This window comes from Poecilia reticulata, linkage group LG7 (assembly GCF_000633615.1).
Source record: "Poecilia reticulata strain Guanapo linkage group LG7, Guppy_female_1.0+MT, whole genome shotgun sequence".
NCBI lineage: Eukaryota > Metazoa > Chordata > Actinopteri > Cyprinodontiformes > Poeciliidae > Poecilia > Poecilia reticulata.
The window spans coordinates 20934418-20949070 of record NC_024337.1 but is presented as its reverse complement, the minus strand read 5'-3'; the positions used below and the strand labels follow the sequence as shown (position 1 = coordinate 20949070).

General features: G+C 38.5%; 1 protein-coding gene across 1 annotated transcript in view; it reads right to left on the bottom strand.

The window, feature by feature from the left end:
* Positions 1 to 14653, bottom strand: part of LOC103467941 (cadherin-4-like) — a 258410-nt gene that overhangs the window by 27171 nt on the left and 216586 nt on the right. The window contains exons 7-10 of the mRNA XM_017305652.1: positions 13374 to 13518; positions 9729 to 9901; positions 5689 to 5826; positions 706 to 1015 (exon numbers count right to left, since the gene is read on the bottom strand). Coding sequence (XP_017161141.1) covers positions 706 to 1015; positions 5689 to 5826; positions 9729 to 9901; positions 13374 to 13518 — 766 coding nt within the window. The remainder of the gene's footprint in view (positions 1 to 705; positions 1016 to 5688; positions 5827 to 9728; positions 9902 to 13373; positions 13519 to 14653) is intronic.

Here is a 14653-nt window from a genome sequence, read left to right as displayed (position 1 = left end):
GCTCCCCCGGTCTACAAAAAAGTAACTGGTAGGGAAGCTCAAATGTGGAAAAAATAGACTGATGTTGATATCCGATAGTAACACTGGTGTTATGGAAGATTTACCAATATTTTATTTCATAATTGTTTTTATCCGATTACTCGATTAATCGTAAGAAAAATCTATAGATTACTCGATTACTAAAATAATCATTTACAACAGCCCTAGTATAAAGATGTGGTCTTTGAGTGCTAAAAAATAAAGGCCTCATGCATCTGATACTGTTTTAAAGAATATCTGTTCAGTGTAAAAGTACTTTACATTTAAAAAAAAAATGTTGGTGGGGCATAGGGATTAAAGTCAAACGTGAAGAAAACAATAGTTGTTTAAAAAAAAACAATTGAAGCAATGCAACTGGGGCCTTAAACTATGAGGTCAGCTTTGCTCTGAGTGGTCTTGTCGCCAACATAGCAAGTTGTAACAAGACATGGCTTTGTTGTTACTGTCATTTACCATGGCAGTGAGAACATTATGAGTGTATAAAACCATTGCCATTGTAATTGAGAAATCAATATCTAATTTGCTGCAGTAGTCTCACCAGCCACCGCATTAAAGTGTGTGTTTGAGTGCATGAGCTGTTTCTGAAGGGCACATTAGCCTCCAATCCTTCTTTTGGACACAAAGGGGCATGTGAAAGGCAAAGACCTCCACCTGCCCTTATTTAACTCTGTCGCCTATTATAATGGCTTGTACCTAAATCCAGGTGGAATCTGATATTCTGCATAGAAGGAAAGCTGGTACTTCCCACTATAATAACCTCAGACATGCCATAAAGTACATAGTACGTTACCTTCACCACGGTGACCATGCCGTCGTTGGAAACGGGATCAGTGCGGATGGTAAAGTGCCCAGTTGGGTCCCCACCTATGATCCTGTAAATGGCGTTCCAGTTAGGAGAGTGAGGCTGGTCAGCATCTATAACAGTCAGATTAGCCACCGCAACATCCTCTGTGTTCTCTGGGACCTCGCCAGAAAACTGTAAGAAGCAGAAAAAAATGAGAAGCTACATCTTTCTGAAACAAAGTTACTTTTACTGGTCTTATATTCCTTTTGTATCCATTGAGCTCCTGTATAGAAAATAATCCTTTCAAGTCTTTTAGCTAAAGTAATTTATCTCATTTCCACAAGCAAGGAGAAAACACAGCTTATCCACTGGCAAATAGATGCTAAGAGGGGCATAGTTTTTACTTTTAATGTTTTTGTTTTCTGGTATTCTTTGATGAACAATAATATTTAATTCCTTTGAAATCCAGAATGACAAGGAGGGGAAATGTTTGCAGAGGGAAAAAAAGCTATCAGCCGGGAGGCTTGAAACATCTGTTTGAGTGTATCTAAGTAGTTTTTGGTCGTCCTCATGCTTTCCAAATACATGTGCTTTGTCCTGATAAGCCTGATGAGCAGCAAGCCGCTGTCTGTCATGTGCCGGTTATGACGGGGATTCTTGTTTGTTTTGAACGAGCTCGGGGGATAATTGACGCTGACACTACAAGAAGTCTGCAAAACACAAGTTGACCACAGACCCACCTACATAAACAACTTGACAAGTCCAGACATGCGAGGTCATGTTGTGTTTTCCAACTCATCTGGAGGTAACTGGCGTGCAGCACCATGCAGTTACCATGTCACCGCGGGTAACAGGCATGGATGAGCTACTGAGCCGCTTATGTGGGTGAAGGATATCAAAGAGCAAAGCCACAGACCAAACACTCCAAAAGACCATAATACCCTGCTCGGTGACGCTCACATCAACCAGCAAACAGCCGACAGCAGCGGGCAGATTAGAGGGCTGCGTCAGGAGAGCTGTTCAGAGACTCAATGACATTCTTAAGACAACAGACAAGTCCGGGTGGTCTTGATGCACTGTCTGGTTTGGCTAAGTAGGCAGGCTGTCGTATGTTGTTGTCTGAGCATTTGTTTGTGTGTGCTTGAGTGATTTATTGCGGTAGTTTGGTTCAGGGACTCCCAAAAACCAATTCAATAAAATAAACTTCAGAGGAAGCTCTGAGGTTCTCTTGGGAATCCTTCGACATCTTGTTTGTGAGTAACTTTCCCTTAGTAAAAGCTAAGGGCAAGTGTTAACCAGTTATGATCAAAGCCTTTAAAGGATTCACCACATTCTCACTAGCAACACTGCAGTTACAAGTTGTTTAATTTGGGGGAACTGAAAGGTACAGAAGCGTGTTGCTGTCAAGGACGAAACTACATTTTTGAGCACTGTCACGTTATATCGTTATAATTATGTTGTACAAACGTGACTCTTATATTGTAGAAACATAGTAATATATTGTATGAACATGATAATATATTCATGTTATTTTACGAACGTGATCATTTATTATACAAACAATATATTGTATAAATTTGACAATTATATTGTATAAATGTGACAAATATATTTTATAAATGTGATAATTATATTGCATAAACATGATGATTATATTGTACAAATGTGACACAATGAGATACAATAATTATATTGTCCATACAATATAATTGCCATGTTATAACATGATGGTGCCGGTTATAAGCAGAAAACTACATAGTCTATTGTTGCTCTGGAGACTTCCTGATTCCAGGACCCCACTTCAGCAACAGTACAACTTTATATTTTATATTAATTTTTTTCCTACACATGAATTTATTTTATTCCTGTGTAATATTTGTATTACACAGGAAAAATAGGAAGTGTTGGGTAACTAATTAAGAGCTTCAAAACACTTTAAAAACAGTCTTCAGTTGTATTTGTTTTATAGGAATGGAGAGGCATGCCACTATGTGTGAAACTGGTGATTCTGTAGACAACAAAATCATTTCCTAAGGGGTTTTTTGATTTTTGTAAAAATGGACATATGATTCTGCAATACGAGATTTATCAATCTTGCGGCTCTCAATGTCTTTACTACTACGGGTGCAAATAACTGTGGAGGTAATTCTGGTTCTTCTAAGTGATAGCAAATCTTAACTCCAAGTGTAACACATGAGGGAATAAGGGTGGAACCCCTTGATTGTGATTGGCAACGAGCACTGCTGGCTTTCTCTCAATACTTGACATAATACCTCTTGCCAGCACCCTTACTCTTCTGTCACTACTTTGGCACTGACAAAACTACAAGGGGGGAGAGTAAGGTAGAAAGAGAGGCGAAAAGTGACAGGGAGCTTCATCATGTGAACTTTGTAAGGGCAGCACAGGCAGGAGGCCAAGAAACCAGCGTTGAGAATCCTGCACTAACTACTGCGATTGTGCATCCCCGCACTTATCTACAACGCCATATGGAAACATAGCAGCAATGGAGTAAACACAAAAGGTATAAACAATTTGATTCATTTTATCAAATCTATCTGTATTAGAGACATAGTGCAATAAACACCCAAAGGCTTCACATCTGCACACATACACAAACTCTGTGACTACTTGAAAAATAGGCCAGCCTCTGATAGGCATGATGAAATATTAATCATCAACATTAAAGACAAATTCCCCAAACTTTCTATTTCTGGGACATGCTGAAAGATCTATGGGGTTTATTGCTAAAACTAAATATTTGCATAATGGCCTGCAATCTCAACAAAATGGCTTTTCATGTTATCTCCCCCTACTAAAATGGATGATTTATGAGGGGAGTGGGTGAAAGTGCTTTCCTCATCGTGAATCCTAAACCTCCACTAAAGTTTATCATCAATATTCCTGATAATATTAACTTCCTCATGTGACGCTGATGGAAATGCACTTTAACTAGGTGGAATCCAGTTAGAGGATATCAATCTGTTATTGCCCTGCATCATCAATATACCACCATCAGTAGGGAATGTTAATGCAGAAAAGGGAGTCAGGGAAGGCTACTGATTTACAACAAGGCCTGTCTGCACTTCATCACTGCTACTGTAGGAAATTGCTTGAGTGACAAAGTACTCCCTCATTCTTCCTTGTCTCCTTGTCATTCTGCCTTTTCTTTTCTTTATTTATTTTTTTCCTTTTTGGAGTCTAAAATGTGGTCTGCTCATCAGTACATTTAAACATGTACACATTTATTTTCTATAGTTTTTCTTCATCTTTGCACTGCTTGTTTCCCTGCATGTTTCTATGTGATGTAGCACCTCTCTGATGAGGTTTAAAGCTGACACATGCTTGACGTTGGTGCTAGCTGAACATCGTATGAGTCCAAACAGCCCCCAGAGCAAATACTAACGCTAACTGCTTTCCTACCAACTTAAAGGCTGAGCACATTGTTGACAAAGTATTAGTATTTGCTCCGGGAGTCGGAGAGCAAAGGGCTTTTCGTCCACCCATTCTTCCTTCTAGTTCCTAATGCCATATAGTGCTGTTAAGAGTTGGGTGTAGCAGTCTCAAGTTCTCTCTGATAAATGAGCCTAGTCAATTAGTCCTGCAACTGTACCATACTCCTTTTAATTCTGGGTGATAGACTGAAATGTCCTGAGTTTGGTTCATTGTAATGTTCTCCAACTGCTTTATATTACCTGCTCTGTTTCTCAGGTAAAGTGAGTGTGGATTGGATTTCTCTACCTGGGAGCACCTGGGCAGGTCTTCCTGTCTATTTAAACCCAGCTGCTCCTCACATCAGTTTCAGCTCATGCTTGCCCCATAGTCCTGATATTTATGTTGGGTTTGATGTTTTGTTAACTGGTTTTGCTTTTCTTGAATTAGTTAGGGCTTGTGTTGGGTTGGTATTCTGCCATACTTTATTTCAGTTTGGTCTTTTCATTTTATTAAACATATGTTAGTGTAATAAACACTTATTAATTTGCCTTCTGTTCCCCTATTTTGTCAGAACCTCATTCCTTCCACTTTAAAATTTCAATATACTTTGTGTTGGTCTGCATGTAAAATCCCAATAACCTTTTAAGGTTGTGACTGTACCACGTATGAATACGTTCAAGTGGTATGAATACTTTTGCAGGGTTTGTATATTTAATATCCAAAGAGATTTTGACATTCACAACTGTTTATAATTAATTAGAAGTGCAGGAAACTGACTCTGCTTTTAGCCGTCTTGTAACGTACACTACAAGTGACACACTTGCTGTAAGACTCAGCCAAAAGGGAAATGTCTTGCCTCTCTAGTGATTTAATACATTACATAAATTGCATTACATTGGACTTTTAATTTTTACCCTGCTCCCAGTAATGACCCAGTGTAATGCAATCATCATTCTAAATATCCCTATGATGACAACAATCATTAACCATTTGCAGGATTGGGTATTCTTGCAGATGGAAGTCAATAATATAGATCAATGTTCTTCGTGTGTAAGTGTCCTTTACAGGAAAACAAGTAGGCAATCTCTGTATTTTAAAAGCATAAATTATGTTTTATAGCCACACAATATTGTTGGAACTCTTGTTGAAAGTTCAGATTCAAGGGGAATGGGGTTTCTTTCTTTGCAAGGAGCCCTGAAATCAGTGTGGAATGTTAGTGTATCAATACAATTGAACCAAAATTGAATTTCATTTCTTCCTTACTCTGTTAACTCATACCTCTTTTTGCTTTTCATTTCTCCTATAGCTACACATTCTTTTCTCAGGTCTTTCCCTCTAGCCTTCTTTTCATTTTCACCGTCCTCTTTGAACCCAGACCCTCTCATTCTCTAAACAGTTACCTTCTCCACACTTCCATATTTGTAATAACTTACAGTTCTTGAGGTCAGCATGGGAGGATTATCGTTGATGTCCGTGACAGTGATGATGGCAGTGGCTGTGTTGGAAAGGCCAAAGTTGAGGTTTCCCTCCATGTCAGTGGCTTGCACAATGATGGTGTACTGGGACACTTTCTGAGAAAGGACAAAAGAAAAAAGGGGGAGACATAGAAATGCTGTTATTCGTCTAAAGATAGCTTTCTCTTCTATGAGCACATTGTCTACAGAATGTGGCTCCCAGGAGAAAAACAAAGCCTTTTTTGGCGGGCCGTGGTTTTATTTGAAACACAGAATCATAACGGTAAAGCCTTTCATTTGACTGAACCGAAACGTTTCTCGGTGGATCCTGGCCAGACATCACATCATCCAGAGGCTGCACTGTGAAGCCTCCCCACGGGTGCAGCATGCCATCAAAGTCGTTAGGCGCGCTGCTTATTCAGTACCACTGATCGACAGATGTGGAGACAATGATCCAACTGACAGAGATTAATAGATTATCTGTGAAGCAGTAATATGAGGGAATAATAAATGCCATTCCCTCTTTTGAAATGACACAATGTCACTTCAGTGGTTTGAGATTTTATTATTTTTTTCCTTATTTGTGTGTCTGTGCACAGCAGCACTTGTGTTCTTCCTTATTCATCCGGCTCTTTCATACGTTCTTCTTTTGCAGCTTTCTTTTTCTCTTCTTCTGTCCCAGGGTGCAGTTAATGGGCTGCAGGAAGGATAGAGCCCAGGAGCCGACTGTCTGGATAATGTGTCTTGTCACCAAGATTCCCAATTACATTCCCACTGTCTCTCTCTCACCTGCTAATTACCAAGTAAATATCCCAATTAGACCAGGACGCCACATCAGGAGGATTAGACAGCTCCTCTTGGTTCCTCTCATCTTGATGCTAAATGAGATGCTGAACTCCAACCTTGAGCACACACTCATTAACATTAACGTATACACGCAAGCACACTTTGACGCTCCTCTTTCTACATATCTTGTTCTTGCCTGGCTGTCCCATCAGCCTCTGTACAGCTTGTACATAACACTCACCAATTAGACAACGAAGTAATTATGCAGAGCTTCTCTGAAACTCTCGGGTTGCAACAATACCACAGCACACCCAGTTTCCTCTGGAGTGCTGAGGTCTGTTGCTGTCAACAAGCTCTTTAAAAGTCCACTGCAGAGCAGTTAGCAGAGAATCAATGTGTGAGTTAAAAAAGAAGAGGAAGCAGACGTTTTAAAGGGAAAGAACAGAGGAGAGGACAGGACACAGCAGGGTTCTCAAGAAAGGTGTGAAATCTGACAGAAAATAGGTCATTTAATTATTGCTTTTGCAGTCGCATAACACCTTTCACAGATCAGACTACAAAGGACTTTGTGGTGTTTAAACTGTCAAGGTTTCAAAATGCAAAAAATGCTGGCTGAAATGTGATTAGTGATGTTTTTGGTGCATTTTCCCATAAAGACTGCACAGTTACAGACTTCCTGTTTTCTAGGAACTCTGTAAGAGGAAAACAGAGGTATGTTATTTGTGCCTCAAGTACAGCACATGTTGTTGCAGTAATGGGAAATAGTTTTATGCAAAAGGACATCAGAAAACAAAAAGCTAGTCTTTTCCAGGTTATAAAATTATTCAAATCTAACCATAAGTGTACAAAACCCAACATATGGACGGTGCGATAAACACACTGCAAAGAATGACCTTAGATAACCAATTTTTGCTGTCCATCAATAGGGGGAGGGTTCTAAAGTAATTTTCAAAAAACTAAAGTGAGAAGGAATATTCACAGGAGATTTTTAGTAATGTCTGAAGTAACTGTTGCAACAGCTCAGAAAAAAATCCAGATTTCAATCTGATTTATATGACATCATGGACCTTATGTAATTGTATAAAAATACCAACAGACCTTGATGAATTAAAGCTACTGTATATTCCAAAGCAACATGCACGACTATGTGTGACTGACAAATCAAAAAAGAAAATGACTCTAAATTTGTTGCTTCTAAAGGGAGGTTCCGAAATGTTTTTTTTACAGATAGATTTTATACTGTAGCTTCATGTTTGTTGACTTTTCATGGCTGTATGTAATGTCTTCGGTGTAATTGTCGCAACAGATCTCGGTTTTGTGGTGACAATTACACTACAGGTTTTTTTTGAAGCAAACACAGATGTTCCATAAATTTCCACTTATATAACTTGAAATGCAGCAAATCGGTAACAATAGCTTTTTAAATTTAGCACCACAACAGAATCAAACGGCCCACAGGCCTTTTACTTCTACAGCCAAGTTTGACAAGGTTATGCCATCGCAGTTTAATATATAGACCAGCTGCTCAAGCTCTTGGTCCCTAAGCCATCAATGAACCTTGAGCTTCAGTGACCCTCTCCCTGCTGTACTAGGTGTCCCTCCTTGGCCCACTTAAGGTTAATAATAGATGCTATGTTACAGCAACATCTCACAAGTTGAGTCACTTTGAAGATGCTCTGATCAGAATGAGATTTTATGGTCAAGAGGTTAAAGAAACCGGCTTTTAGCCACACTTAAACTCTTAATCTTTTCACATAGATCCCACAGGCACATTTATAGTTCTATTAACATGAAGTATATACATACCAAATAGGTAGTAGTGTCTTTGACAAGTTCTTGAAAGACAAACACTGTCTTTATACAAGACGTGCTGACATCTTAAGAGTGCAATTGGTTGAGTTAGTTTGAATGGCAAAGTCTACACAGTGTCTTGCAGAAGTGTAAAAGTTTTTCACATTTTTTCAGGTTACAAACCCAAAACTTTTATATGACAATCAAATACAAAAGAACATCTGTTGTTGGTTGTGAGTGGTTTTTTTATGCATAAAAATGGGAGAAGTGTGGATTGCAGCAATTTTCAGTCCCTCTCTGGATAAATACTTTTTAGAATAAGTTTTCAATGCCATTGTAGTTGCTAGTTCTTTGGTGTGTATGACACACCAAAAATTTTTTGCTCATATGTTTGCAAAATAAGTGAAGCTTGATCAATTTGTGTGAATAACATCTGTGAACATCAATTTTGAAGTCCAATTTGAGACAGATCTGGACTTTACCTGGGTTGTTCTAATACAGAAAAAGGCAAAATAATTATGTCAGTAACAGCTCTTTGAAGTACAAAATGGGATAGGAGGAGTTTAATCCTACATTTTAGGGAGAGTGTCTGGATTTGCTAAAGTGCAGATAAAACAGCAAAATTAAGCAGCAGCGGCTCAGCTGGGAAATTTTTAGTACATGTTGGCCTCATACCTTTCTTTGCCTCTGGCACCCCGCTGTCTTACCCTGTTTCTCCGTCTCTGTTACCCTATTTTTTTCTTTGCCAAATTCACACTCAGTTCTTCGCTCATCACGGTAATACCCCATCTATTCAGCTCTGTTTTTGTTCTCCTGCTCCCCCTCAGCTTTTCCTTTTCCCTCCGCTGCTCTTGTTTTACCGAGCACAGATGTGGTTATATGGGCTTTTGTGTTTGTCTGACAGGTGTCAAGGGCATTCCATCTCAAAAAAATTTCCCTTTGTCTCTACCGCACAGCCATACACACACACTCACAGGCATGAACAACACAACATGAGCAGCCCACCGCAGCATGATGTGTTGTTAATAGGTCTGTCAGTAGTGACAGTTTGGGAGGATGATCTGTTTCGCAGATGTCTTTGCAGAGTTGTCACTGGCACATCCTTGATGCGAGAATAAACACATTTGGATCTTGTCACAACTTTTAGAGCTCCATAAACAAGGTGACCAAAGACTATTTACTGTAAAAAAAAAAAAAAAAACAGAGGAGTTGATGTTTGTGTTTGTGTGGAGGAAATATGTTCTGACAAATGGCTACATGAGATTTAAAAGTGTTGACAGAGTAAACAATACTGTTAGAAAAAGTGGTGCTTAAGAGGAAATAAAGACGTGTCTTATGCCCACTTAGACATGGTGAAACGCAAAAGGGGTTCTGGGATTTAAAAGCACCCATTTCCTCACTGTCACAATATCTTTGTGAAGTGTGAAACATGAAAGACAAACCTCTCTGTCGAGTCCAGGCGCCACTGTCATAATGTCCCCCGTCTCACTGTTGATGGTGAACATGTTAGGGATGGGGCTGTGCGGTGTCTGGGACAGGATCCGATAGCGCACCATTCCATTAGCCGTGGTGTTGTCATCGGCATCAAATGCAGATAGATGCATCACATAAGTTCCTGGCGAAGACAAAAGTTTGGTCAACATGCACGTCCAGATGCAGTTAATTTTGCTCTTATTAATAAAAATACTGCTTTTTATGTTATTGCTGTATGGCTATGTTTGGGTTTTGGTGTTAATTTGTGTTTTGATAATTTTGTTGTTCATTCCCTGTATTCAATCTGCCACAGCTGTTCCACATCTATAAAATAAAGGGCATTTATCAAACCTGTTTTTCTCAGATTCAAGACTAAACCATGGGCAACAAACACTCCTGGGGGTTTACATGAGTTACAATGAATGAGAGTATATGGGAAAAAAAACAACAAAAAAAACATTCCCACTGTTCTGTATGGTGGAGGCATCATGAAAATTGTGACAAAATTAAAAAAAAAAAAAAAAAAAAAACCTTGCTATTTGCCAGGACATTTTTCTTAAACTCAGTTTCTCCAGAGTGATTTATTGATTTTTGCCAGTCACTTGCACAGAGGCAGAATATCTCACATTGCATCACATTCGACTCTTTGCCTGAGTGTTCACAATTTTTAAGCTTTTGAGCTTGCTCTGTTTTAACTTTTTCTGCTCTGACCTATGAGCTTTTTTTTTTTCCCCCGGCAATGGTTCTGAAACGTTTTTGAAGATTTTTTTTATCAAGCCACATACAATTTTTTCTCTGATATTTGACAGCAAAGAAACAACTTCTGCATCTCACAAACAGTTTGCAGGTGGAGTGATTAATAAACATGTTGAAAAGAAAAAGGAAAAGCCTCTACACCCAAGATTGGAAGTGAAAGCAGATTACTCCTGTCAACTTCCATACATGAGAGCAGGGCTAACTGCTCAGAGAAAACATCACATACATGCTATTTAATAATTACTTGTTTCACATTAATAATTTTTTTCTGGCCTCACAGACATTTTCTGTTCAAACAAAGTTACAACCTGTAAACACAATTTGTGCATTGGCACATATTTGTTCATAAAAAAGTGAAATCTTCTCTATGTCTGATTACAGTTTGGCAAATTCTATAGCCCAACCCACAACATTTTTGTATTTTATAGAATAAAACCATGTGCTAAGGGAAAAGGAGAAAGGACAGAGCAGTGATGGATGAAGGTAGAATTATGAACCAATAGAGATGGAGACGTGTTCTAAATTGTATTTTTAATTATTCGCTTCAGTTTAAAACAAACAAACAAACAAACAAAAAAAACAAAACACATTAAAAATGCTTCAGGGCTTCCAAGATTTTGGAAGTGTCTTTCTATCGCCAAACCAAAACAACCGGACCCACGGAATAATCTTTTGGCCTCACTCCCACTTAATCCAATACAAATCTAAATTAATCTGATTTTTGTTACTGAATCCTGACTGTATTTTTAAGTCAAAAAGGATTTTTCTTACTGTAGCATGATTGTTCAAAAACTGCAAATGCTCGTGTGGACAGCATTTGCCAAATTTGTCCGCCCACATGTGGAAAACGCCTCAACTAGCTGCTTTGCCAGGCGACACTGACTCACAGTCAACGGGCTGATTCATGTCAAGAGTTTTGATCTTTACATCTGGCACCGTAGCACCTTCCCACAGGACTGTGCTGATGTGTAACACATTTGATTTTCCTTTATTATACTGTCCAACCACAGCAAAACTTTTACTAACTAAAAGAAACATGTTTTTTCTAATGTTCTGTTTTGCTTGGAGATGTTTAGTGTGGTACTTTTTTTGTTCTTTGTGCTACTTAACCAAACTACCTAAACTGTTCTTTTTGAACAAAGGGCCCTTCTCACATACAAAACAAAATCACAAGAGACAAATATTTTGAGTTTAACTTACTGTGTCACTTTTCTCTTCATAGGTAAGAGATCGTGAACTTTAGCAACAATATTAATGCAAGCTTGAAGCAAATGAAATCTGAACTCCTGTTGCTCAGAGGTGATTTCCCCCAACAGTCCTATAGATTATCTTCCTTGGTTACTTTTGCTAGGTACAGATTTGCTGAAATCCATTTAAAAACTACATTATTTTTGCAGGCCTAAAATAAATAAAGTATAATTCAACTTTCGAATACTATTAATTCAGTGACAAGAAAGTTCCCATTTTAAGAAGTATTTGTTTACAGAGGTAGTATTGTTATGTAATATTACAGAAATAGGGTGAAGTTCAAACCCATGCAGAAAGTATCACTGCATAACTTACTGTAGGTGCCTAAATGCATGAGCCCCTCCTGATGAGTCACCCATTATGTGAAGAATAAGCCTCTGTGCTTCCATGAATGTTTTGCTTGTTTGCTTTCAAGTCTCCACACCCTCATAAAACTCTGTAGGGTCCCGCCGCCTGTCACCCAATCTCTCCATCTCTTTCTCCCTCTTCGCTAGTTGATTCTAATTGCCAGAGATAGTGATATCATGCCACTGACAGCCCCTGTCCGAGGATAATTGTAACCGCAGCTCCCATTTCAAACTTCATTACGTTTCAAAGCAACATTTGTCAATGACTCGGCCAGAGGGAGCACTCTAAAGCCCTCTTAGTTAGACAAGAAAAAAAGATGTTATGAACAGAGAGCAGGAAAGAGAAGGAGAGCAACAGAGGACTGACTGAGTGTTTGGTTTGATTCCAAGCCGAGAGACTATCAGTCCCCACCCAACACTTTTCACTTGAGATGGAGGGATACAGTGAAAGATGAAGAATCACAATGTGTCACACATCACTGGGGTAATTTCATTAAGCTGCACTCATATGGGGTTTAATGTGGACCCTTTGTATGGGCGTCCTAAGCTGTGCCTGACAGGATTACGTCCCCATAATGACTCTTTAATTTGCAAACTAATTCAAGTCTGTAATTGGCCTTCCTTTGAAACCACTGGAGCTCCAAATTCTAAAAGTCTTTTTTTATGATTATTGTTCAGCTTAATGTCATTCATGCCATAGAGACTCATATGCTGTGTGGGGCAAGGCCGGGGGAACGCCAGCAGAATGGGGAGAGAAAAGATCATTCTGAAAAAAATGCAGAATGAAAAAAGCAAACAGAAGATTTAGAGAAGAAAATGAGCACCTGGACAACTGTTCAGATCACCTCCAGCATTATAAAGTTGGGCTCATCAGACTCAAACTCACTAATGCCTGCACACGGAGCACATCTCTAGCATACTTCTGCTCCAAGGTTTGATGCCAAACGAGCCAGTAGCGCTACATTTGGTACATTTAATCCTCTATCTTTTCACCAGCATGACAACACTTATTGCTTTAAAGTCTTTGTTTTTCTGGGCTAAATGAAAAGCTGTAAGACACAGAGAGACTTATACATCAAAGGGAACGGAAGATTCTCTGTTCTGCCCAATATTCACATTTTGCACAACACTTGTAATGACAGCGTTCTTTCCTCTAATTCACACCACTGATCTTTTGCAGACTTACATTGGCTGCTGCAACAGGCTAATTTCTGGAATTGCTCTGGATAAATTATCCCTCTACCTTCTCTTCTGTGTCATTACCTGGTTTAGAATTTTCATCCACAGAACCATTGTAGACCTGGTTTTTGAACTCTGGTCTGTTGTCATTCATGTCGATGACGAAGATGTACAGATCAATCGGGTTCTCGACCTGGTTCCCATTCATGTCCACTGCATGGGCCCGCAGCTGGGAGAAAGAGACAGAAAAAAGGTCCAGATTACAGCTCAACACTCAGGAGGTTTATATGGAGGATTAAATCAAAGTAAGACTCCAGCTTGAACAGGTCATTGAACAGAACTAATGTTCTTGTTGCAGAAAAATAACACAACTGTGGAAAGGCTCTATTGAGTGGAGCACATCAGACACCACCGCGATGAGTAAAGATACTACAACTCTACTCAGCTTGTTGGCATGACACAAGTACTGAACAATATTTAAACCACTCACAAACAGATTGCTACTGAATAATACAGCTGCAAAATGCATGTTACCTTGGGCAGTTATTTAAGTTCACCAGAACCAACAACCATAATGAATCTTGTAGGGATTTCATGGTAGTGCAGCAACATGATGCATTATTTTCAGCAGTGGTTGCAAACAAAAATCGGAAAAATCTGCTGTGAGTTTTACAGTCGCTGTTAACTTTGGTACTCCTTAATACCATCTACCAACTAGGTAGGTGTCAAAAGTCACCTATTTTGGAACTAGAATCCACGTGTGTTGTTTAATCTCAGTATATTTCCCACTGTTCTGTAAAGATTTCAAATTTTCGTTGGAAAACATTAATAAACAAACAACGCATGGAGCACTATTTGTTTCAGCAATCAGTAGTCAGTTTTATGTTTAAATAGTCAAATTAAATGATTTCATTACCATTATTTAAATTTTTTTAACAAACTAGTTTTTATTAATTGTGTAAATTAAAGTGTAGTCAAAACATTTTCACTTTATGGTGTAAAATATATGTATGAAGTGCCATTTTTACTGTGACAATTAAAAAAATAACTACATTGACAGACTTACTACAATTAAAAAAGGAAAAAAAAACGTATCAAAAGTGTAAATTAAAATATTTAGAAACAGGGCTCTGATAAATCATGAATACAAGTGTAAGTGACAAGAACAATGTTCCTTTTTCACTCATTTGACAGAATTTGACTCTATTTTTCCCAAGTATATTTTTAATCTGTTGTTCAGGTGGAGCTAAACAAGGACTAATGTGGAAAACAATTATGCTTTAAAGCAGAGGCATAAAAATATATATGTTTTAAATAAAATGCGGTAAACAAAAAAATAATCCATATTGAGGTTTTTAGGATAA